Source organism: Corapipo altera, unplaced genomic scaffold (assembly GCF_003945725.1).
Source record: "Corapipo altera isolate COAL_440 unplaced genomic scaffold, ASM394572v1 61, whole genome shotgun sequence".
Lineage (NCBI taxonomy): Eukaryota > Metazoa > Chordata > Aves > Passeriformes > Pipridae > Corapipo > Corapipo altera.
Window position 1 is genome coordinate 401,332 of NW_020884910.1, and position 25,840 is coordinate 427,171.

Here is a 25,840-nt window from a genome sequence, read left to right on the forward strand (position 1 = left end):
AGGAATTTGCTGGGATTCTCTGTTCTCTTTGGGTTCGCACATGCCAGCCTCGCCTTTCACAAAGATAATTATAGAATCTCCTTCGTGCCTGTTTGCACAAAACTTGTAAGAACTTGCAGGAATTTGCTTTTTCTAGCCTTTTGTCAAACCTTGGCTCAATAGCTGCGGACCGAGACAAAAACTCTGGGATCAACACACAGACATAGACATACACACAGAGATATTGTGGTTGCCATGTATAAATCCTGTTTCCCTAAGAGGCAGAGCAAAGGGGATGTGCAGTGAGAACCACACTGTGGGCTCTGTGTGGGACAAGGAGTCACTAACGGTGTCCTGTGAAACAGGGATCTTGCACATGCAGGGAATAGGAGGAGTACAGCAGCTTCTCTTTCCCTGCCTGTTTGAGCTTCCCTGCCTATGTGCCACTAACACTACAGGGGATGCTTGATGGCTTTCTTTTCCTTTCGTGAGTATAACTTGTAACTTGAACTTACCCTTGTGGAGTTCAGCACAGTGGGCACTTGGAGAAGCAACCTTATGAGTAGTAAGGGGCAGGATGGATTTGCCCTATTTAACCGCAAAGCATTTTCAGAAATAAGAGAAGTATGGTAATATTTCTAGTAACTGGCACATGGTAACTACGAACATAAAGGCTTAGGATTTTAAATGAACGAAGGTTCCTCAAAGGAATGTTTCCCACTCTGGTAGTAATTCACTCAGTGAAAATAACGAGCAGTTATGTGTAACACTTCACAACTGGGGGAAAAGCATAGTTCAGTTTTACATATTCACCATGTGAAAAATAAGTAGATTTAGAGACACATACAATAAATAAGCAGAAAAAAGCCACACATGGGCTTATAGATGTTTTACCACATCAGTGAGATTTGCATTTTGTTCCTGGCAATGCCGTTAACTTGGTGTGTGATTTGAGAAAAATCAACTTACCCTTCTGTGTTTTGGCATATCTGTTTGCATTAAAGACAGTGGCTGTACTCTGAAATCTCACTCTTCTTTTATAGAAGTTGAGGTTTTTTTCTGATAAGCTTTGGAGTATTTTTGCAGTATAGATACAGAAGGTGCTGGCAAAAGGACTGTAATTTGTAGTTTTAGGCTGTAGCTTGAGCATCCTGGGTTTTATTAGATTCTCAGTCTTGCCCTTAAACCCAAAATAAAGAACTAAGGGTTTAATATGTCGGGTTTTAATGCATGGTGTAGATGAGTGGGAGCACCAAACAAGCTTTTCAGATACCGAAGTAAACCTGAGAAAGCAGAAGAGTCAGGCATGGAAGGGCAATGTTGTTTCTAAGGAACAGCCAGACCATCAGCACAATGGCTGCTGTCATGGTGCTAAGAAGCAGCATCTCAGGGTCTGAAACAGAGCTTGAGTTTACAGGAAGGTCTTAAATGGCATTCACCTTGAGTATGGGATCTGCTTTCCTGATGATATTCAGGTGTATGGCAGTTACAGGATGAGAGGTTTATGGACATGGTGATAAATTACTCTGTTATTTACTGGTAGATTTGCCTCCATTTGTGCAAATGAACCTTAAAGGGAGATCATATAATCATGTTAGCAACTGCACTAGCTGAGAGCAAGTTATAGTGTCCCTTCCTGTATCTTCAGCTGCTCAGAAGTTCTTGTGAGAAATTCCTCTTCTCAGGCTAAAATTTGCCTGCATGTACCAGCATTTATTTATTTTTGGCTGTTCTGAGAATAGAAGGTTTCAGCCACACTTCAATAATGAGAGAAGAATGAAACGAGATTTTCTTTGTGCCCAGAAATGTTGGTTTTAAACATCCTTTCAGCTGAGCTGAGGAAACTGTAAAATTGGGATGTGACAGTGGTGCTCCGGAATTCTCCAGGGGCCTTCGAGCTTGACTTCATGGGTTTTTGTGGCTGATATGGAACCGATGAAGCAGAGTTTTCCAGTTCATTTTTTTCTGAAGCACACAACTAAGAAAAGATTTACTACAGAAGCATCTGCAAATAATTTAGCAGAGTAGCTCAATGAAGTCTGTTGCTGCAAATTGCTACAGAGACCTGGCATGGTTGGTGGCAAGGCGGGAGAATAATCTTTTGCATGGCTGTCGAAATCAGAAGAGGGTACCTCAGTCTCTCGTGCTCTTGTTGAACTGAAGCAGAGGCATCACTTTTCTAGGGTTGTCCTGAGGTCTGAAATGGCAAATAATTTCTCAAGAGTGAGATGTTATTTCTTCTTTCCGTTTTCCTTGATCACCTCCAGGAAGTTCTTTGATCAAGGAAAGATATTAGTGGTGCAGAGTATTTTGCCAATCACATTTAATGCTGACATGACAGTTGAGTCCTCAGCACTTTCCTCAAGCACCTCATGGTCCAAGTGGGCAATTGAAAATGGTTGCCTGGTAAAAGTCCTGTTCAAATAAGTGAGGAGAGGAGAGTGCAGAGAGTAGCTGATATCTGAAGAGAAGTGTGAGGATTGGTTTTTGTTTTAATTTTACTCTTAAGCTCTCTTCAAGAAAAGACCTGGCCACCATTGCTGCTCTGACTTTTCTTCTTATCTCATTCCTTCCCTTCTGCTGGCCCATGTTTGAGTGGTGGGATATGACCCCTCTTGCATTACCCTTGTCTCATTTCATAGTTCTCAATCCTCATATGGCTTTCTGTTTCCTTCCTTAATTTTTGTCTTGATGTTTAAAAAAAACCCCCAGAATTCTTTGATGGCTCCACATGGGCAGAAAAATGTCTGGAGAATCACATCATTCAGTCTACACAATGCTTGGTTCTCAGCCATTCTTTGAGTTCATTGCTGACATGACCTCTAAATATTTATTTTTTTAAATGGGTTTATAAATTACTATGATTGATTAAAAGACTCCCAATAAATGTGTATTCTTCTGAACACATGCAGAATGGTGGTTGGTTTTAATAAAACAAAACAAGAAAAAAAGGAAACAGCTTGTATAATTTTATGTGACGTATCAGATCTATACAAAACTAGATGTTGGTTTATTCTTTAAATCTTGTGACTGGTATCTGAACAGCCAATACATATTCAGAATGTCTGTAACCTTGGCAGCAACTCAGAACTCATTTATCAACATTTCTAACATGGGAGATGCAGCTATAATTTTCTTTCAACAGCCAAGTTTTGGGGGGTTAATTTTGTTTTGGTTTTTAGTGTATTCCCCTTGTGTTTTTGCTTGGACAAATACTGTGTCTAATGTAATTAAAATCAAACTCTCTTATTACTGTGTATTTAAATTGCTTTGTCCTGTATAAACAGGCAGGACTTGGCTCCAAATCCCTACATTATTTGAGACATTAGACTCTGAAGACCACTGGTTAATTGGAAATCAGGTAATGGGAACTAATTGTCATTGCCTTGTGAGGAAGGTTTAGTGAAAATATCTAAGTAGAAATACATAGAAGATAAGGGTCAAACCCAGATATGAGTGTGGAGAAGCCTACAGGCTATAGCTAATTTGACAAGTTATAAATGCTTATCTGGTCTTCCTTTGCTATGATGATAAACAGTCAAAACACCTTCATACGTACTTGCCAGGTAAATATAGGAGTAAATTTGCCTTGTGGAATTTGAGTATGGATATGTAATATGTTTCAGCCTTCTACTTGGAAATTGTTATTTTCTCAAGTTCTTCATACTGGGGTTTGTGCTACAAAACTTAATCAGTCTGGTCCAAGAGGAATAAAGAGCCATGTCAGGCAGCTCAGAGGCAATCACAGATTTATGACAGATTTTTATTTGCCTGCCTGAAGTTATGTGGTAAATATGGCAATGTAGAAAGTGCAATATTTGAGGAGGTAAATGGCTTAATCTACTAATCTTGCTTTCTAAACAGTACCTGGGAGTACAGGTGACTTGCTTTGCCAAAAACAAGCTTTAGAAAAAGTAATAATGATATCTTGTTTTGACGGTGTTAAGTGGGTGAGGGTGATACTATTCAACCATAGTGTTTCATTATAATTACCAATTTAAAAAAATAAAATAAAACTTGGGAACGTGTTATTACACTAACATGATCCAAATTCAGCTTTCATCAGAGAGCCCAACTGTGTAAAATAAGCCTGGTCTTTGAAGTTAATACTCACTCACCACACGGTGCCTCCACACACAAAGGCAGTAACATCTGTATTATGGAGCATTTCTGTTGCTTTAATCACCACTTACTGCACTCTTACTGGTAGTCAGTTATTAGTGCTAGAGATTAATGACACAAATCTGGATTTATTAGTGCTGTAAACCTGTGGGAAATAGTGAGTTGAATTAGTGTCTTTTCCATAATAAAAAATAACGTGCTTTTACTAGACCCAAACCTGGTGTGTCCATTTCTACAGTAAAAATAACTGTGTGTGAGCCATTTAAGGTTGCTTGAATGATCTTTCATCGCTTGGCTGTAACATTTCAAACTGTAGAACATTTTCCCACTTGCGAGCAAAGTCTCAGTTCCTGATTTAGGGTATCAAAAACTGTTTGGTAATCATTTTACCCCAGAGTAAAATGCTTTTTTTAAAAGATAGTGCTTCCTCATATGTAATGTTGGCACAGTAGAGACCCCTGAATTCCTTGAGAAGAAGGGGTATGCAAGATATGTGTGTGTTAATGTGACTGTTCATAAACCAACTCACTGCTGGGCTGCATCCTGAAATCCAAAACTGGTCAAAGAAACAAGTTTCTGGTGCAAAATTAGCTACAGTACCTTGTCTTCTTTGGTTTTTAAGGAGTAAATCTACCTGATGAGCCATGTATTTGTGACCAGTCTATGCCACATCTACACACCCATTAAAATGTCTCTGAGATTGTTGGAGGCTTTGAAAGCTCCGTAAGTCAGTAAAAATCCATTTCTTCCTGTTTTTTGTGTAATTTGCCATCCAGTTATTTTGGTCACTTCTGAGAAGGGGTGGTGAATCTGAGTTTTACCCGCTACCTCTTATGAACTGGTTTTTAAATTCAACATAAAAATTTCTTCCTCAATTTGGTTGTGTTTCAGTAGAAATTAACTTTTTTATTTACAGCACTAGCAACTATGTGGCATCTCTTGGCTGTAATGCTCTATAGCTAATGACAAAAAAAGGACCATAGAAATTGCTGAACCTTTAAACCAAGATCATGAAGGACCTCTAAGAGGTACATTTTAAGGAATTGATGAGTACAGTAATTTTCTTTAGTGTCCACTCCTGTGTTCTGGGAGGTGTGCTGCCCTGTCCTCAATTGGTTACATAATCTGGGCATTTCCTTCTGTTGGTCTGGTAAAGACAGTCCTTGTGTAACCCATCTCAAAAACTCCAACAGGATGGGCTGTTGGGGCCAGGTCCTTGTTCGAGAGGAAGTGGCACAGTTATCTTGTAAGCAGAAGATAAAGAAAACAGTCCAATGCACCTGGGCATGCAGACCAGTGGAGTGGGGTATGAATCCCAGGCAGCTGCTTTGATAGTGCATGAGGGAAAGAAGAGGAGAAGGATTCTGAATCCTGTAAAGTTTCAAGAAATATTTCTTGTTGATGCATGCACACATTCTCTCTGTTTACATGTGCTGAGCTGGAGACAGCTGGTGTTCTTCCAGACACTGAGGAAGCTGGGCGTCAGCACTGTCTGCTTCAGATAAGATTAATAATGTATAGCTTCATGGGGAATGGAGACTAATCTGTTGGGATGCCACAGCAAGCACTCCTAGTGAGGAGGAGCAGCTGCCTGCTTTGGGCCTCCTGAGAGGAACGAGATGAAGCATCTGAGACAGATTGAGATTGACTCCTGTTTGGTTCTGAAGGCAAGTCCCTCACACCTTGTAGTTGATTGTGTTGAACGCAGCAGGCAGATCTATGGACTTGTGGTCATGTCCAAGTCCCAGCTCTCTTTCAAGTCTTTGTCCAAGTCAAAACTCTCTTTGAGAAATGCCCCATAATTGAACACAGGAATACAGCAGCAGGAACTTTGTTTTACCCTTGTATAGCAGAGTACAAGGGTACTGTGACCTTCTTGAAGCACATGCTAACACTAGTCTTGACCGACAAACCAGAACAGTGGCAGTTTGGATTAAAATCTTCTGCAGTCACTTCTGCTTCCCATTTTCAGTTTAGGAGTTAAGAAGAGAATTGTTTGATCTCTTAAAAGCTTTCTGTGTTGTACACAGGTTGGACACTTGACCTACCTCTTTTACACCTTGTTTATTACTGTCTAGTGAGGCTGATCTCTGCAATGAATGAAGCCATGATCTTCATCTTCCTTCGACGGTGGAGACGAAAATGATTCTTCTCCACAAAATTTCTGCCAGTCTTAACTGGTGTTAAAAAGGTCCAGAAACTGTCTAAGCCTATCAAAAAATGCCTTGCTTTGTCTGAGATGTGTTCCCTCCCAGTGCCCTGTATTTCTGTCTCTATTTTACTTGCTCTTAAAAGCCATTAAATGGCTGAATGGATTTTCCCAGGAGCCCTGCAGGAGGAAACTGCTCCACGTGTAGGCAGCTTGAAGACTCTTGTGCATGAGGTTTCCCTCCCTGTCTATGCAAGGTTTACTTGTTAGGCATGCTTGTGATTTGGTTGTTTCAACTGCGCAGCCTCCACTCCCAATCAGTGCATGAACAATTTAAGGAGCAGAAGTACAGATTCGCTACTTTTAGAAGAAAACAAACTAAACCTGGTAAAACCAGTGCTTGCAGCAAAGCAGCATTTTTTTGTCACTTTCCTTTGGAGTTCTCATGATAGATACAACTTGGAGTCATGAGCATCTTTGTTACTATGATACATGTTCATAAATCATTAGTGCACTGTTCTGGTACCATACTGATACACTGGTACTCCTACTGGTACAAGAATGAAGACAGAACAATTCTCTGCCTAGAAGAAGCTCTTCCTCCCCATTTTCAGAAATAATACTGTCTTCCTTCCTGCATTAAGTGACTTCAGGGTGTGGGTGGTGGGTGACTTTTAACACAGTCGTAGGTTTACCTGCAACATGGTGGGGTTTTTTAGGGCAATCCTCCTACCAAGGTCTGTCTCCTGGGACTCTAAGCTTAAGGGAAGCTGCAAAAACCTGACTTCTGTCAAGATCACCTATGTCTGAGGATGGCATGCTTTAGGTTCCCACCTTCCTTTAATTTATCTTCACTTTCTTAATGACTTCCATGTAGAAAAATCTTGAGACATTAGTTCCTCTTGATATTGCTAGGGAGCTCACTTAGCAACTAGAGTATTGTTCAGAGCCATGGAGTGATAAGGCTTTGTAGGCTCAAGCTCTTTTGAGCTCCCTTCAGAGGTCCTGGCTAGGATCTGCCCAAGCTTGCAGTTCTGAAGCAGCTTTTAGGGTCAGCCCCAGGTAAAGTGCACCATGTTATTTACCTTTCCACATCATTGGATGCAATTAAAAGATAAGGCATGAGTGAAGAATGGAAAATTAGGAGGGGAATTCTAGGTCACTGGAGGCTGCAGCGTGTGAGTGCTGATGCTTTCACACACTCCTGGTGCGGGGTTCCTGCTCCTGGTGCTTAACCTGAGGCAGGGAGAGCAGTAGCAGCTGCTCCTTTCCTTCTGGCTTGAACACTGTATAAGTTACCGTGTAACCAGTGGGTGTTACAAGCTCTTCTGAAACCTGAACTAAATACTCGCTTGGTTGCCCAGTGTGTGTGGGGAAAAAAAAAAAAAAAAAGAATTAAAAAGGATTGAGGCTTGCAAATCTATGCAGAAACTGCGTCTCCAAAAAGTCAGGTTTTGTGCCCTGCTCTGTGGTAATAATTTGATGCTTTTTCCTTTTTGAGATTTTCAGTCCAAACTCTCCCAGCACTGATTTCACAAAAAATTACTGCTGGGCATGAGTAGATCGGTTTGCAGCCTGGAATAATTTTACATGCTCCAGAGAATACTGTTGCCTATACGCAATTCTGTGATTATTTACTGTAAAACTTATTTCTATAATAGTTGTGGTAAAGACAATTGTAAAATAGAATATCTGTGGTATTGTTAAGTTAGCAGAAACTAACAGAAAATAGTGATTGCTGAACTAGATGCCTTGCCAGAGGTGTGAGCATAGCTCTGTACCTTTCCTATTGCCAAAGGAAATCCATTTTCATTCTCTTAAATCACGTTTTCTTTGTTGCTTCTACACAGAAGTGAGATACGCTACACAGAACAGTTTCATCCTGGAAAACGAATCTAATTCATATTTTATTTTAATTTGGCTGGGTTTTGGCAGCTTTATGGATACGCTGGGGTAAGGGACCATGTGAATTTACTTATCTCTCTTGCCCACAGTCTTTTCAGTGCCTGTCTTCTCAAAAGGTTTAGGTACCAACAGCGGACAGCTGGCAGAGTTGGGCTGCATTTGACCCAGTGGTGTAGCAATGAGCTGGTACACCTTAGTAGGAGTAGGTGCTGCTGGGTCCAAGGGTGTTTCTACAACTGTATGACAATGCCTCTAACAGGGACCAAGGAACCTTGACTGTCCAGACACTGAACAGGTGGTGCAGCAGCTCACACTGTTGAGAAGGGGAGAGAGTTGGGTTTCGTAGAGAACAGCATTTTGTGAAAAAAGCATTTTCAATATGACAACAAGGAGAAATGTACTGGTTCAGAACTAGAGCTCCACATCTGCTGTTTCCATCCTCTTCCCTACCAGCACTGACGCTAACTTTAGTGGTGTACATTGCCCTTCTCTTGGGTTTAGCCCTTTCAGCTTCAACACTGTCTTCAGGGGTTTTTTCCTGGTCTTTTCTTTCCTGTTTTTTTCACACTGTCTGGATTTTTTTCTGGTTTTACATCCCTCTTGGAGGAAGATTTGGTACCTACTACTGCTGCTGGACAGGGACAGTGTACAGCCACCTCTGCAGGTCACATTTATCTGATTTTGGGAACTGCAGCATCTCATTAGAACAGGAAGAGTCCTGGGCAGTTTAACAGCTTCACTTCCGAACAGTAGCAAAACACTGGTGAATTCATGATGCGGAGAAAAATGCTTAGGAAGAAAAATGCTTAGGAAAATTTATGTGCTTTGTGAATTTAAAGATATAAATTATTTCATCTCTGCTGGGTTCTCTGATATCTTAGCTCAAAACTTGCTTATTCTGGGATCTGATTCTTCATTTACCACATTTCTATGCATGTTTTGTCAGACCTTAAGCATGACTCACTAAAGCCTGGATTATACAGAAAATGTAGACACTACACCATATGTTGAACCATGAACGTCCCATTTTTCTCATGTTGTTGACAACGTATATGTTTATCCTATATTGGATGATATATTATTATGCTAGCTCACTACTGAGCTTTTTAACCAAATGCTACTGTGGCTTGTCTTTATTACAGTAGAGACCTATTTTAAATTAAAATGCTTTATTGATATTAAAAAAACTTATTTCGTAATAAGGAAATCCTCTGAGCTTTTAATTAATACAATTATTGAAGAGGTATTTGGTTTCTGAGGCTATATTTGGCATTCCACAGGCACATGATTTTAGTGATATATAGTTGAAATGTCAGTTGAAAGCCTCTGTAGTAGAAATAGAAAAGAAATTAGATTACCTCTGAGACTTAAAAGAATTGTTGAAGAATTCATTAGAGCAATGTTAAAATATGCTCTGAAACAAGTCATGGTAGTCTACAGATTGATATGGGATATCTGGGGATTCAGAGTGCTGTACTACTCCAATTAATTAAAATGTAGTCAGCTGAAACCTCCACTATAATCAAAATTGTTCCCCAGGGTTTTACCTTAATTACAGTCCTGGTGTAGCCTTCTAGTCCTGACCATTGCTGAGCTAAGTAATTAGTTCAGTTTTTTTAAAAAATAAGCAAAAGGATAAAATTATCATGACAGTACTTAGGTTTGTTTTTGGGGGTTTCTTATTGCTGTGCTGGGCTCTGTTTGATATCACAAATTGTATACAGTCATTCTTTCTGCTCCTAAAGACAAACACAGAGACAAAGTATCTCTGGTTTGAGTGTTATACTGTTTTCCATATTGTAAGACTTGGAATATTTTACAATTGCTGTTTTCTGTAACTTTGGCTAAGATGCCAATCTCTCCTCTGCAGATGTGCTGCCTATCTCATCCCTGTTGTGCTGTGGGTAGGGTTCTCCTACAGCAGGGTTTCCTTATCAGCACTTCTGCAGTAAATCAGGGAGGAGGAGATCACTTTTCCCAACACGGTCTCGAATGAAGAATTCACATCATGTGAATTCATACAGGATACCAGAGGACATCTGCCTTACGAGGCTGTCTCCAGAGTTCAGACTTCAGGAACTAGATAAAGGACTGCTTCTGTCTCTCCCTTACTGTATTTATCCTGACCCTGGCTTTATGTAGTCTGTCATCAGTTTGTCCTTGAGCTGGATGCAGTAGTGAAATTCTTTGGATAAGGCTAATCCTTATCATTCGCTTGTGTCATGTCAAGGCACTCTCCCAGAAGCTGCTGAATAGCAAAGACATGACAAAGAAGCCTTTGATTGTGACTGTCAATACTGGGACCTGGAGAATTGTAACTCAAAATTAAAAGGGACCCTACTGAGTTGTAACTGTCTGGCAGAGCAAGCCCCAGGTTTGGTCTTCATCTTAATGGTCTGAATGCAACTGATTTGGATTCTCAAAAATAATTTTAAAAATGCTGATGCTTTTTCAAGGTTTAAAGAAAGGAATTTCATGTCCTTTCTTGTCAGAATTTAATAAACAACTATTATATTCTACTATAGCGCTTTCTTCCAGACTCCCATAGCACTTTACATATGTTATTTAGGCTCCAAAACACCCCATTAAGGGATATTTCTACTTTTTTTTTTTTTTTTTTTTTTTTGCAGTAAGACAAGCTGAGATGCAGGAAGTGCTAGTAATTTGCTAAAGGCTAAGGAGTCCCTATCAGATGTAGAAATGTGTACTCCCAAGCTTTTTAGTATAACAAAGCATATATGTGCACCTGACTTCCACATGAATAAATCCTCTAGGATTCCCTCTGGCCACGTACAGTGGGCATGCACACGAAGGAAACACAGCATATGAACTCATATATGTAGTACATCATCAACCATGGTAAAGTATAATATTAACTGCTTAGTACATATCATAACTTTGCACTTTTAGTAATAAAAATGTCTTTAATATTAACAGCTCTATTTAAGTGACGTGTCACAGAAAAGGATAGTAGGGAGGAGTCTAGCTGTGCCTTCTTTAGTGATCCCTCCATACCCTGCATTGTTTAATGAAGCCTAGCCTTATTCCTTTTGTTTCAGTGGCAAAGGAGCAAATTTGATGGGAAACCTGCCTTGCACATTTATGGTAGGGCAGTCTGAAATGGAGGAATATTTGTGCTCTGAAAGAGATTCATGAGATCCTTTGCCCGCGTAAGGAGCCAATCTCCGGGAAGACTCAAAAAACCTATAATTAGACTACATGTTGTCCACCTCAGACAGCTGGAGGTCAGATGAAAGCCGGCGCGAGGGAACAAAGACTCTGGTTTTCCCCCTTCAAGAGTCTCAAGTTGCAAAAGAGTTGAGAGGTCATACGATTTCAACCTCTTGGTGTCTACTTGTCTGTATCGAGAAACTCCATCACAACCTGAGTGATCTCACCCCCTGTGTGGGTCAGTGCTGGTCAGTGGGGGTGCCTTCAGCAGGGAATGTGCAGCCCATTGGCTTGGCTGTGTGAGATAAACCACAGAGCAACAGTATGTGCTCAAACACATGAGTCCTGATGCCTCATCTCAACCCTTTGCTTTTCTCTTGTACTGGGAAGATGATGTAAAATCCCTATTTTTCAGTATACTTTGCATGTGGTTTTTAAATAGTCTCTTTAGGGAGAGCATCTCAAACATTAGACATTCATTTGGAGATTCTTTTACTTTCTTTTTATCCTTCACTCTTATATTCATCTGTAATATTAATAGTGGTTAAGAAAATTGCATGAGTACTGTGCTAAATACAACTGCGTTGAAAATGGCGATTTTTTTTTTTTTATGTTACTTGCATGCTAGAGATTGGACACCTGCTCAAGTGAATGCCTGCAGATCAGATTGGTGTACTAAAAAGCTGGTTATGAGTGAAAAGTGGAAAAGTTCACCTCCAAGGATTTCTTTTAACAGGACTGTGATTCATTTTACGTGAAATTGTAATTTACAGTATTGCAGCTGTGCATATGTTCTTTCACTCTCTGATGTCTGAGACAGAAGAATTCAGTGCTGTTGGATTACTTCTTGTGGCATTTTTGCATCAGTAGTGGCCACTATGAATTTGCTGCAATTGAAAGAATTTGGGCTAATGTAATGTAAGATATGAAATGTGTGTTAGTTTTGTATAATCCCAGTTTTAACTGTTTCTTCCTGCATGACTTAACGCCGCATTGTATAGGTGGGAGTTTCATTGGAAATAGTTTAAAAGTTAACCTCGTTCATCCTCATTTGAAATGTACAGATACAGTCTAGCCTTGCATATAGTCCCTTTCCTTGGCAGATGTCACAGAGCAGCAGAAAGCCACACATACGCCCTTCGTAGAGAAACTACTTCAGCAAAGCACAGCCATTGCTGTGCTGGTTCTTTCCCAGGCTCCCATCTCCTGCTGAGCTCTCCTGAGGGAGCAGAGGTCCCTCTGAGCATGCTGTTGTAAGAATCATGTCCCCACTGCTGTAAGAAACATGTTCTTACTGCTGTAAGAAACATGTCCCCACTGGAGCACTCTGTTTTCAACTTATTTCTGGAGCTATCACTGAGCCTAGAGCTGGGAACAACTCTGTGAAAATGAGAGGAACAATCCGTGCAGGTGACCAGCTGTACATCCTCCATTTTTAAATACTTTTGAAGGAATATTTTCAAGTATAGGTAACGACCACTGCAGTGGGTGTATACATACTGTTTCATTGCCCTGCACACTGTTTTATAACATTCCAGGTAAACTGCTTTCAGTTGTTTAATTTTATTCACATCATCATTTTTAGGCAAAGCCATCATAGTTGCTCTCCGTTTCGTCTAGTGAAAGTCCATATAAAATGAGTGCATTTTTCAAAGGAGATGCTTCATTTTAGCATAAAATAATATGTTTTGGTGTTAAGGGATAATGAATAGATCTCTCCATGCTGCAACTTTGTAATTTGTCTGTACACAACTGTGTATATATGTATGTGCATTGTATGACTGCAGGTGAGCGACACAGATGTGACCAGGGAAAGCAGCTGCATCTGCTGTCCTCAGTTACACTGGTGGTCAGTGTCGGATGTCAGGTGGGGCTTCTCCTTCTGCTTTCCCTTCTCCTACTCTGAGAAGACCCCAGGTTCCTGTTTCTGTGCAGAGGCTGTGCCCCACACACCTTGTCTCAAATGAATGGGTTGTGTACCAATCCTGAACAATCACTAAAGCAGGACTGAGACCCATAGAATTGTACTGAGTGGGGCCACAAAGATGTCTGGGTGAGAAGGAGGGCACGGAATGTAGCCAACAGTGGTTTGCCTGCAGTTTTCATGAGTTTGGAGCTGGCAGTTTTAACTGCAAACCAGTGTGGTACTGCAGGCCAGTAGAGTACCAGGCCAGTAGGTGTTCTGGTAGATTCCTTATCCTGTACCTTATTATGCTTAGGTGAGCATGAAACTTCATTGTGCTTTGAGTAGACAAGAGTCAATCTGCTACCATCAAAACTAATATTTTGTAATGCAGAATCTGAAAACCAGTGTTGGAGGTGTTTCTGCTAGTCCCAACAGTGTATCCTGCTGAAAGAAAAAACTGCCAATGAGGCTATTCCTCACCTCAGAGCAGACTGTTTTCTGCAACAAGATATCACTACCACTGGTGCACAGACAGCATCCTATGGAAAAATTACATTGTTGGGTTTTTTCCTTCCTATATTTGAGGGATGAATTTGTGAAAGCAGGTCAGACAAAGCTTGGGGCTGTGTGGCTGGTTGTGAGTATGGACTTTGATTTTCTTCCCTGTCCTTGTTACCAGTGAGTCTCAGAGGAAACCACTGCTTAGCAGAATGACTATAATTATTTCATTAACTGTTTGCTTAACTATAGCTTTGTGCTTTTTCTGCATCTATAAGTATCTATACAGCATGTATTGTCATATACCCTACGTTCTTCCTGGAAAGTATATTCAGAAGTCATGGCAATAGTTGCTAAGGGTTTGGAAAGAAAATTTCAGTCCAAGTGTTGAGGTAGAGCTCCTTCAGCAGTTGTAGCAACCTGTTTTCATACCGAATACCGTGTTCCTCTCTCATGCAGGTATACACACAGAACTGTACCCAGGTACTCACAGACTGACGCTCTAGGTGCCACCTTTACCCTTCTCACACTCTTCCAATCCCTTTTTGGGTGTCCCTGCCTGGATGTTGGCTGTAGCACCAGATGGTGGTGAGTGGAGTGAGTCTTGAGTCCTGCTAGTTGACACGAGAGCCACATACCAACAATGCTGTAGCATCTGACAGGGCCTCTTGCTAAAGGTATTTGTTCAGTATGAGCCGAGATATGCTTTGACTCCCCTCAAAATCCCAGCTTGTTTCTGTCAGTTCAGTTTGGCAGGGAGGGAGGAAAATCCCAGCATTGTTTGTTGTTTGGTTGCACCAGAAGAAAGCCCCAAGCCAGAACATAAATACAGTGAGTAGTAGTAGGGATCTGACTGCTCATGGGACTTATCCCCATGGCGCTGTTTGGATTTAGCCATCTGGCTGTGACCCTGCTTACACCTGTCAGCTGAGGGGGACAGTGCCAAAGCAAGGAGTTTGTGAATGTCCCCTTGGAGCTTTGCCTGGCCAGCTGGCAGCACACATCATCAGCGAAGCCTTCTCTTCCTCCTCCTCCACAGCCTTGGACATGTCATTCAATATATATGGCCATGCCCTCTGCCACAACTGAGGAAAGTGGGTTTCAGCCCCATCAACTCCCCTAATAGAAATGAAGGGTGTCAGTATTTTTTACACTAGACAAAACCCCCATAATTTCTTCCTTTATATTTTATTTTATTTTTTTCCCTTCCATGGTGATTTCTGCTTTGATCTCCATTGGATATCACACCTTAGCAAGATGAAGCTAGCTCATGGCACTGGAATTTTATAACGGAGAGGAGAGAATAGGAAGAGGAGGATCCTACCAAGTAGGATCAGCCCCAGCCAGAAAGAGGTTAGAAGCAGATTGAAGTTTGTTTACGTTAGAGTATGATGAGGCCTTTTAACACAGATGTGCTTCTTTCTAGCTTCTTCTAGCAATGCCATGCTCCTATTTGTCATCGAAGCAATACTGTCATTTTCCAATGCTGTCATTCTCTCATCCCCATGTCAACAAACCTCCTACCGGTTTGGGTGATGGACACATTTTAAGCTCAGATCCTCTGGGGAAGGTGTGATGACCCTCCCTTCAAAACAAGCCAGTCCCTGTCTGCCACTGTGATGCAGCAGCGCTCCTGTCCCTCTGCCAGGGGGTCTTTGTGAATGCTGTGTTAGTAGGCTCAGTCACATTCGTACTGCCTTTTTTTAAAGCCAACTCTACACCCCTGATGTCTTTAACATTAATAGAGAAATAATATTTTCCCCACATGCAAATGGAGAATAGACACCACAAAGTGTCACAAAAAGTAGATGAATTCATTAAGCAATAACTTTAGGCAAAACCTGAACATTTAAAAATTTATAAAGATGTATTTTTCCTCTTTTCAGTGTGTAACAACTGTTTATAAAAGATTGTTGCCAATCTTAAACTGCACTAGTGCTTTTATGCTCTGAAGCCTTTTACTTGCTGATGAATTTGATGAATGCATTTACAGTACTTCAGTAACCCTTCTGTAACAGCCTCATCTTCAAGTTCTTGCAATACGAACCTTCTGGATGAATCTGAATTATCACATGCCACGCAGCCCAAGTTGGCTCAATAGCATGCTGCCATAATTATCATTTGTTAAAGAGTCTAAGGACTGCTAGGAAGATATTATGTGTGAAATGCATGGTGTTTATGACATCTTTCAAACAAACTTAAGACTCCAAGCATAAATTACTAAGCAAAATCAGAAGCAAAGGATGATGAGATGGTCTTATACAGAGTTGGAGGTAACCAAAAAGAAGTTTCTTTAGCAGGTAAGACTTTTGCCAACTTGTAATCCTTTACTTTTACAACCTGTTGCATGGCATTGTTTAACCAATAGCTACATTAAGAAAAGATAATCTGAAGTAAATACAGGAATTCATCCAGTTGTCATGGCTTAGCTGAACTCCCCATGACTTGGTGACCTCTCTTGCCCTTTGCTTACTTTTAATCCAGAATCCATCTACCTTTCTTTAGTTGCTTCTGCTAAGACTTTTATGTAGTGATTCTGTTGTGAAGAACTTTTTGGTGCTGTCACATTAGTGTTTGGACTTTTGGATCAAGTGGACCTTTCTACCCAATTTTTTCAGGTTGCTGTTCCTGTATGTTTGCTATGGTCATGTTGCATTAGAAAGCGTGTGTGTGTGTGCCAGTGCTAAATCCATGGCTCCAGAGTGTCTTTACATGATAATAGTCTCATGTTGGAGTCCACACCACAGTATCATGATGTCCCTGTGACCTGAAGTGTGTTAGGATCTCCTTAGAGACAGGTATGCCATGATGTACTCTGTCCAGGTCTTTTCTCCCTTACGAATCACAACAGTTTTAAATGGTGCTGAGGAAAACTGTTGAGCTATATGTATTTTTAAAAGGAGAAGCAGTGCTGAACCAATGTATAGCATTCAGTGGAAAGGAGACCAGTATGATCTGTAACACTGCCTGTACTCTGGAGCTGAGCAACTTCTTTAGAACTGTAAATGGATTTGAGCATGTGTTTATTTATTAATTATAATTTTTTACTTATATGTGTGCTCTTTGCAGCAAGCCCTGTATTGCAGACCTGCTGCCCTGCTTGCTCGTATTGTACAAAATAACATGGATAAAACATCACTCAGCACATCTAAATGCATGCCTGTATATGTAATCATTGTGCATATAGTCACACGTTTGATTTTCTCTTATTTTTGGAGTGATACAGTCTATTGGCATGGTTGTGTGCTTTTTACATTAATTTAAACAGGTAAAATCAGATAATGTATTGCACATGCTGATATCCTTTTATTTTACCATTTTCCTATAGACAAAGATAATGAAAATTGATATTTTGAAATGAAGAATTTAATTATCCAAAAATACCCTTAATGCTGACATGCAGAACTGGTCTAGCAGAAAAAGCATATCTGATCCAAGTCATCATCAATTGCTCTATAATGACAATGACAGTACAAAAATGAAGCAACCTTACCTTAGATCAGGAGAGTCTTTTTGCTCTATCCCAGGCAGTTTCCTCTCCTTATTCAACTGAAAAGGGAAAATCCACTTCAATAAAGGAAAATAAATACTAGAAGAGTTAGGGATTTAAGGAGTTCTCATCTGAACTGCTGATCCACTTGTTTTTAGCAAATTGCAAAAAACCTCAACCCAGCAGTAGCTCAGAGGGACTTTCCTCTCCTCGTGTGTTCTGTGGGCTGAGAATCTGCAAGAATAAACCTGAGACGGTGCTGCAAGAGAGAGACAGCGGGGGGGACCTTGGCACGGAGTTGGACCAAACTCTAAATATAGCCCAACCCACTTTCTGTGCAATTCTCTTCATACTCTGAAGGCAGATGACCTTGTTGGAAAACTGACCCCCCAGTATGTCCCTTTCTTAGTAGAGAGGATCTGAGGGAACAGGACTGCAGCGTAGAAGGACAGAAAAGCAATCGACCATCTGCATGCAGCAAATGAATGTAGGTATGAGCTCTTATTTTCATGGTAGTTAGAACTGATTGACTCATAATGTGCTTTATTTCTTCATTTAGGCAACCGAGCTGCATGTCAGTTCACAAAAGGCCTGTACAGATGATAGATTGCATTGCAATTTGTTAGTTTTAAATAGAGAGCACTGACATAGATGACAAACCTGATGCCTTTCTTCCTCTCAAAAACCTTAATGTATCAGTGTACAGTATTTCCCTAAAAGCTTCTAACTGTAATAATTATCCTTCCTTTCACTTGCTCTTTTAATAAGCGAGACTTTTTGTAAAAGTGCGTTAAATCCACAAATGCATATTCTAGCACTGTACAAATGTGAGATGCTAGGATAGCCTGAAAGGGCATCTGCAATATCAGAGACCAAACTGCACAGCAATGTGTGGTATATGCAGAGGAGGAAGCAAAAGAATAAGAGGCACAGAAGCATAACCCTTGTGCCTTAGATGAGGAACTGTTTTTCAACAGATGTTTTATAATCCAGGGAATTTGCCACTCTAACTCTGTGGCAACATGTATTTTGTTCTTAACCTGAAGGAGAGTTTAACTTGATATGAGTTAACCTGATACTCTGTCAAATGGGGACCTGATACTGCTATGTCATATGAAGGCTTCTAAATAAAAAAAGCTGCAGAAATTGGAGCAGCTCAAAATGTCAACTCTCATGTTCTATGTAAAGATGGGTAGGAGAGTTGGGATGAAAGACTATTTGCAGTATTAGTCTTCAGTGGGATATATTTTTTGGTGGTAACATATATCTGAGTGCATACTACATTGTATGCATGCATACAATTTTCAATGTTCTGAGAAAACCTGACTGAGAGAACATCAGGACTGTGAGAACTGCATACTGTAGATGCAAAATGTCTGCAAAATATCCATGAGCCAAAAAGGCGGGAATGGTACCAGTAGTCAGTAAAGTAGCAATGTGTATCTGTGAACAATAATTTGTGCTGTTAAGTTTTTGTGAAGTGTGCTATGTATCTTTTTTAATTGCAGCCTACTATTTTTGGCAAGTTCCACTGTGTAATTTTATCATGATCTATAGACTTGAAGTCCACAGGATCAGCCAGCTCTCTGTGTTACCCTCACAGCAAGAACTACAGCTGTGAGCCACAGCTGCTTCCCAGTATAGAGAATAGTAAAAAATATGAATCCCTGGCAGTATTAAGGGAGACATCACATCTGGGCTACATTCCTGGCTAAAACTTGGTCATAGTCAGACCTAGGCTAGAGCCCACCCATTAAGTGATTTTATGGATTTATCCAAGTTCTTCTTTCTTCCCAGTTTACCTCTTTCTTCCCCATTAATAAGAATAAATGTTTTTAGAAGTGAAAATTATAACAAATGAAGGATGCTAGTGTTTGATTTTGAAGGGAGAACTTGAAAAATTAATGAGTCCACCTCCAGATAGCTGTATATTGAGTAATATATTAGCACTGGGTAAGCAGTGAAATTCTAAATGTGTGGGTCACCAACATTATTACCTACTGATAGCATTGTGCTGTCTGTGCTCCAGGGTGATGCTCTCATGAGATCCAGACCAACCCTACCAACTCCAGCTGCACAGTGCCACTGCTGCTTCTGCCCTCCCTCTAAGGTTAGGATATTGAAATCACCACAGATCCCTTCGTTCAGAGCATGAAAGAGATGAGGATTAGGGAGGAAATATATACTTCTTCCCAGCATGAGGGGTATACTTTTCACTCTCTTTTTCACCAGCTTTTCACCCTCTGCAGCAAACAACTGGAGCAGCTGTGGAATCTGCCATGTGAGTATTGTGGAAAAGGGGTGATTTCTTGCTCATACAAGGAGTGTTAATCTTTGGAGAGGCTTGTCTAGAACGATGCTGTTTGTGTGTACAGTGCTGTAAATGGTGCTTGACCAACGCCAGTGATGCAAACATCCTGAAAGAAGGGGAAAAGACTCTTAGAGTGGTTGTATGTGTTTGTTAAGATGGATGAAAAAGTGTTTTGTTTGACAGCTGTATACACTCAGGTTTTTTTTAGGGTGACTTTTGCATAATTTTCCTGTCCACACCACGAAAAAGGAAATGTAGTAGAGTCAGGCCCTGGTTTGTGCGTAGCTTTTCCTGGGCTCTTAACTTGTGTTTTCCTTTTGATGGTGGATGGTCTTTCTACTTCTTCATAGTCAGTTTTTCTCTTTACCTGCCCAGCTTTCTTTGGTAGCATTTTCTCTGGAGTAATTTGGGTCTGGCTTTTGCAGAGCCCAGTCTATTTGCTCCCTCAGATGGCTCTGTTGGGGTTGAGACTTATTTCAAGCCAGACTTGTGGGATTCTCCCTCAATACAATCATACATTCTGTAACTAGTATTTGTCAACTGTTTTTTCTATTGATTAACCGCAAATTCCTAGACACTTGTAGTTCTTTAAAGATCCCACAGAGCATTTACAAGGTGAGATTGCGAACCATAATGTCTCTGCCAGTTTCCAATATGCTCAGCCATATCCTGGCTTGCCCTATTCCTCTGTTTTTCAGAGTTGCATAGTGCTCTGTTACGAGCATAAACTGTTGCACCGTACTGCTGGCATCCTTTTGAGTGGTTTCTGAACTGACTATATGGTATGTAATGCCTGGCATCTATCAAGAAGAGCAGCTGTTTTTGCAAGGTTAACATTTATAATGTTCATCCAGTAGATTTGTGAACACCCAAACCCCCATGCTACTTACAGACAAACTGAATGGTCTTCCATTTCTCCATCTCTTTAGAAATATGCTTTTAAACTTAATTTGGAGATATAAGGAGGTTGTTGGAAGTTTCAGCAGAAAACAGAAGAAAAATAGTAGACTGAAGCGATTTGTGGACGTCATCTCAGCCTTCACTCATGATAACATTGGCAAAGGGTATTAGAGCAAACAACAGAACTGATTTGCACCCTGTGCTGAAGTATTTTTGTGTCTTCAGTCTCTAGTTCCTCGTTTGGCAAGCCTATAATGAAGAAATTAAATTGGATGCCAAACAGTAAAAGGGCCTGTCATATTCCTAACATGTCAGATCTTTGTGTTTGCCTACTATGGGTTTTAAAGCTACAGTGACTAAATGGATGTTGAGTTTCACTGCTTACCTTGGTGGTGCTGGTATTCGTTGTGCGAGGCAGCGACAGGATGTCAAATTCAATCCTTCCCTTGCTGGTGAAAAAGTTATTTTTATTAGAAGTGACCTGCTACTTTTACCTCTGATCAGTCACGCTTTGTGATTTTTCTACCATGTTTCTGTCTTACAGGCAAAAGATAAAAATGGAAAACTTAAATTATGAACAGGGCTAGGTTGTTGCTATACCAAAAGCTGGACCTAACCTTGATCATATAAAGTTTATTCTTTTGTGCTTACATGTGTGCAACAGAGAATTTCCTCTGGTCTTATTTTCTCATATGCTCTTTATTTTGTCTTTTAGTTCACTCCCAGTCAGCAAGTCATGTCAAAAATTAGTTTGGAAGTACCTATTTTGAATATTAAAGGGAAAATGGTAGTTGTTATTAAATGTATTGTGGGAGATCCTTTGCATCGCAGATTGTTAAGTCTGTGAGATAAAAAAATTTTATCGTATCAGAACATAGTGAAAATTAACTTGATATTATTCCATTAAGACCACTTCTTTTTTGCTTGAGTGGGCAGTGATTTTAATTTAAATTGTCCTTCAGTGTAAGGAAGAAGAACCTAAACTGATTATCCTGTCACCAGATTTATCAGGCAAAAAGAATAGTTTGTAGTAGATGTGCCTTTTGAACTGCCCTAGGAAGAAGTTTGCATTTTTAGAAGAATATTGTGTTTGCCTTTGTAGTACAAGCTATTGCAAATACTTAAAAATTATTACAGGGAATTTCTATGGACTATTAACAGCAAATTCTGGCTTGGCACAGGCTTAGGCTGGATAGAATGTGAAGAAGCTTGTACCATCTGAATGTTACCTAATGGGACAAAGTTGAAGCACTTTTGAATCTTTGATAGAACTGTATCTGTTTCTGCTCAGTTGCTTAATTTGTGTCCTTCAGATGTGCCTCACAAGTGCACTTTAAAATACCTTTTTTCACATACCTTGTCAGGTAAAGTCTGCAGTTCAAGGCATCCTTGCAGATATGAAAACTTACTCTTGTGCTGGAATGGGTCTGTTTTGCAGAAGGAGTCCTTTGTTCTTAGAGGTAGAAAGGCAAAACAGCGCTGAGACTGTGGATGATTTGGGATGATGGAGCAGTGGCACCACTTGTAATACTGTGGAGATTATCTCAGCCCAGACAGAGAGACAACTCTGTTCTCTGTTGCAGTAGGCTGATAAAGTTGACAAAGGAAGGGTAACTAACTGGTAATAACCTGCAACAGAGCTTTATGCCCAGCTTCTTGCTTCCTACTAGCAGTAACAGATATCAGTTCATTCACAGCATTCCCTCTTTAGTTCCAAATGGTCAAAATACCCACATATTTTAAGACGTTATGAATGAAGGCACTTAATTTGATTCATTACACTGGTTTGCAAGCTAAAATGCAAAACTTGCATCAAAGATTTGCACTGAGTAATATTATATCTTTTGATGCAATTAAATATTAATTTTTCATTTCTTGTATGTGTTCTTATACTGATTCCTAAGACTAAATCATGTTTTGCTATACTGTTTTAAATGATTTAGCTAATCCTTGCTCAAGGAGGTAAGATATTTTCGTTGGTTTTTTCTTTTCTGTAATATGTCATCTGGATGTCTCAGTTATGCCACTGCACGTGATGCATGCCTGTGATGGGGAGAATTATTTATTTTTCTGGGGGTGCCAGGGGACCCTTTCTAATTTAGTCAGAGCAATTTGAAAAATGAAAAGGGTACTGACACTGTTGTAGCTATTTTTGATGCAATGGTTATGTGATGATCTTCCCCAAGGACAGACACTTTTGTGTCTGACATTTTTATCTCATTTACTAGCAATTTGTAAAATACTGTCATAGTATATAGCCAGCAACTGGTCTGAAGAACCATATTAATGATAAAATTTGCATTCTTAGCCATTCCATGTGGCTGGTCTGGAAATCCCAGAAGAGCTTCATAACTATTGCTTGGCCAGTTGACTTTGCGCCATGGGCTCCAAGGTATCTGAACTATTATTAGGCTTCTCAGCAGGAAAATTCAAAGCTGTCCATTGCCTATGCAGAGGGAACTTGGAAAGGATTGTCCTGGTAGACATGAAAGAGATCCTCCTTTTGGGGTTAGCTGTGCTGGTGGCATACAGCTGAGTAATTTGGGATTTGTCCAGGAGGCAGTTTGAGCTGCTGCTTACCTATTTCTGCTGTGAACTACTGAGTTCCATACCTCCTTCTCCCACCGCGGTTCAGAACCTTTCCCTTTTGTCAGAGAAGTGGTTGAGTTTGGAGTACTTTAAAATATTTAAAATTTTAATCCTTTCTTCTTAGTTAACCAGCCCACCAGCTAGGCCTGTTTCATTTAAAAGACCTCATCTGTTGTGTGATCCTTGTGGCAGGACATGCCTGAGTTTCAGGTTATCCTGCCTTGAGGAGTGATACCATAGGGATATGTTAAAATACTGCCATCACCACCTTTAGCATAGTTACTGTGATCAGCACAACTCTGCTGGCAATAGGAGGCCTCTCAGCTGAGCAAGGATGAACAGGGACTTGGGAGCCAATTTTGCTGACAGCTGTTACATTTTAGAGAACATTAATTGTCCTTGCACGGTGTGTACCTGGTGGGACGTGCGGGAGAGATGCAATGAGAAAAATTCTAAGTAGTGCATTGATGTTAAAATTGTTTAATCTGATTCACTGAAGATTTAGGCCAGTTTTTAATAGCAAAACTATGAGAATAATAAAAAAGTCTTAGACTTCAATTTTTTTATTTTCTCTGACCTCATCTCTGCCCCTCTCCTCCTTCCTCCCAAAGAAAAATGGCAATTAAGAAAAGACTCAACACATTTGGCCTTTTAGTCAGCGTCAAATATATTTAAAGTGGAATTTAAAGTGAAGAGCCCTGAGAAGTATTTTTCCCACACGTTGCTGAACACAGATCAGTCTGTTTAGTCAACCAATAAATAAAAATATTGCCTGCAAAGCAGCCTGAAATTAAGACATCATAGCACACCCAAATTGAGTGAACTATGTCTGCTTACAGAGTAACAACAAGCACGTACTTTTTTGAAAGTATATATTTAAACTGGAAAGAATATCTGAAACTGGAAAGAGAGCATAAGAAATACAAAACCTATTTCCACAGTACTACGGGGCTTTTTGTTAAAAATCAGAAAACACAGGCTTTATTTAAAATCCAGTTTCAGATATGAGGCAAATTTCGAACAGTCAGAGGAGGATGGAAATTGGGAGGGGGAAAAGCAGAGGCAGATCAGTAATAAATTTTGCACAAACTCTGTTTTCATGTAATTCTAGTCTAGTACTGATATGTAACCCTGATGGCAGCATAAGAGAGAAAACAGGAATTTCTGTTCAGATCCAGGGATTCTTCTGACCCAGAGTGTGTCTCTGATTGTGGGCAATGCCAGATACATCAAATAAAAATTGAGGGATTCTCACTCATGGGCATGTAAAACAGGTTCACTCCAAATTTTGTCAGAGATTAATTTAATGGTAAGAAATGAACTTGTCCTGTACTGGCCTGTGTCACTGGGGGCCTTCTGGGTACCAAGCAGGTACCTGATCTTGCTTCACTTCCAGATTAAAAAAAAAAACACAAGCAAACTCCCACTTAGTGGAAACCATTCCTTCATTTATCTTTGGGTATGTATGCAAAATAATATTTTTCTGTTCCAAGGTTTCTTTTTAATTATATGTTCATTGTTCCTACATTATAAGCAGTTCTAAGGACTTCACCTCCCCTTCTCTCTCAAAAAACTCCATTTGTTCTCTTCATATTCTCTTCCTGTAATGAGCTTCCCATCCCTGCCATAATTTCTGTGAGCTGCCTTTACCTGTATTTCAGTCATAGGCTGCTTGAACCACAAGTTGCATTTTTCTAAGAATTTAAAAACTGGTTTCAGATGAAACTTTTTATTTATTTTGGGGCCTTTGGAGGTGTCCTGCCTAGAAGAGCTTCATTTTTCAGTCACCTTTAGTTCTTACAGAAATTAGTTTATGTTGTAGTCACTATGACTCCTTTTTTTAATAACTCCAGAGTAGAAAAGTGGCATGTGAAGGTCAGAAGTCTCAGTAATGTCGAATCAGCCTAGCAAATGCAAATTTATATGTACTTGCTATCTTATATGAATAAAATTGGATTCACATCAAAGCACAGACCATTACATCCTATGTCATTAAGGTCTTGTCTGCCTTTAAAAATACTAGCAAATACACATTCTTTGTGAATATATTAGATAATGAAGGTGATTATTAGTGGGAATCTGTTAAATTATCTAAATGTCTGTGTGCTTTTTTATGTGAATGTGTATAAACATACAGATGTGTATGTATTAATATAGGTATGTATATGTATATAATTAGTGTACATATTGATGTACTCAGACATATATGCATATATTAATGCAAAGAAGTTAGAAACCACTGCACTCAGTAATTTTAAGCAGTGATCAATATCATAAATAAGGCAGTCTTATTCCTCTGTGCATGTGTGTGTGTGTGTGTGTTAATTAGAAATGGCTTTTTCCATTTTTGCGTGGTTCAAAATAAAATCAAATATAAACACTTAGTGACTGGGAAGCCTTTCAGTATGTGCCATGCCACTGATGTAATACCAAAGCAAAACATATGAAGAGTTGTGGAATTCCCATTTGTTTTTCTGTATCTAGAGCATTATGTGATGGTTCTGATGTCTTTGATGACCTTGTGGTTGCGCAAGGTCCGTCCACTGCAGGAAAGCAGATGCAGAGGATTGATGGACTGAACAACATCAGCCCTTCAAGCAGTGCACTCTGTCAGTGCCTGCCTGCCTGCTCATTTGCACCTCAAGCGAGATGAAAGTCAGTGTTGTACTAATCAATTTGCTTCTGCATTTGTGCCAGTTTATTCTTAAGGAATCATAGAATCATAGAATAGATTGGGTTGGAAAAGACCTCCAAGATCATCAAGTCCAACCCCTGATCCAACTCCAATTACTATATCATGGCACTAAGGGCCATGTCCAA

General features: G+C 40.0%; 1 protein-coding gene across 6 annotated transcripts in view; it reads left to right on the forward strand.

The window, feature by feature from the left end:
- Positions 1 to 25,840, forward strand: part of CMSS1 (cms1 ribosomal small subunit homolog) — a 222,676-nt gene that overhangs the window by 172,713 nt on the left and 24,123 nt on the right. Inside the window, exon 1 of one of the 6 annotated variants that reach the window (XM_027653367.1) lies at positions 15,967 to 16,030. The exons of 4 other annotated variants lie outside the window; for them this stretch is intronic. In XM_027653367.1, coding sequence (XP_027509168.1) covers positions 15,982 to 16,030 — 49 coding nt within the window. In that variant the 5' untranslated portion in view covers positions 15,967 to 15,981. Of the gene's footprint in view, positions 1 to 15,966; positions 16,031 to 17,522; positions 17,712 to 25,840 lie in introns of those variants that run through there. One more of the 6 variants, XM_027653370.1, reaches the window with a different exon arrangement.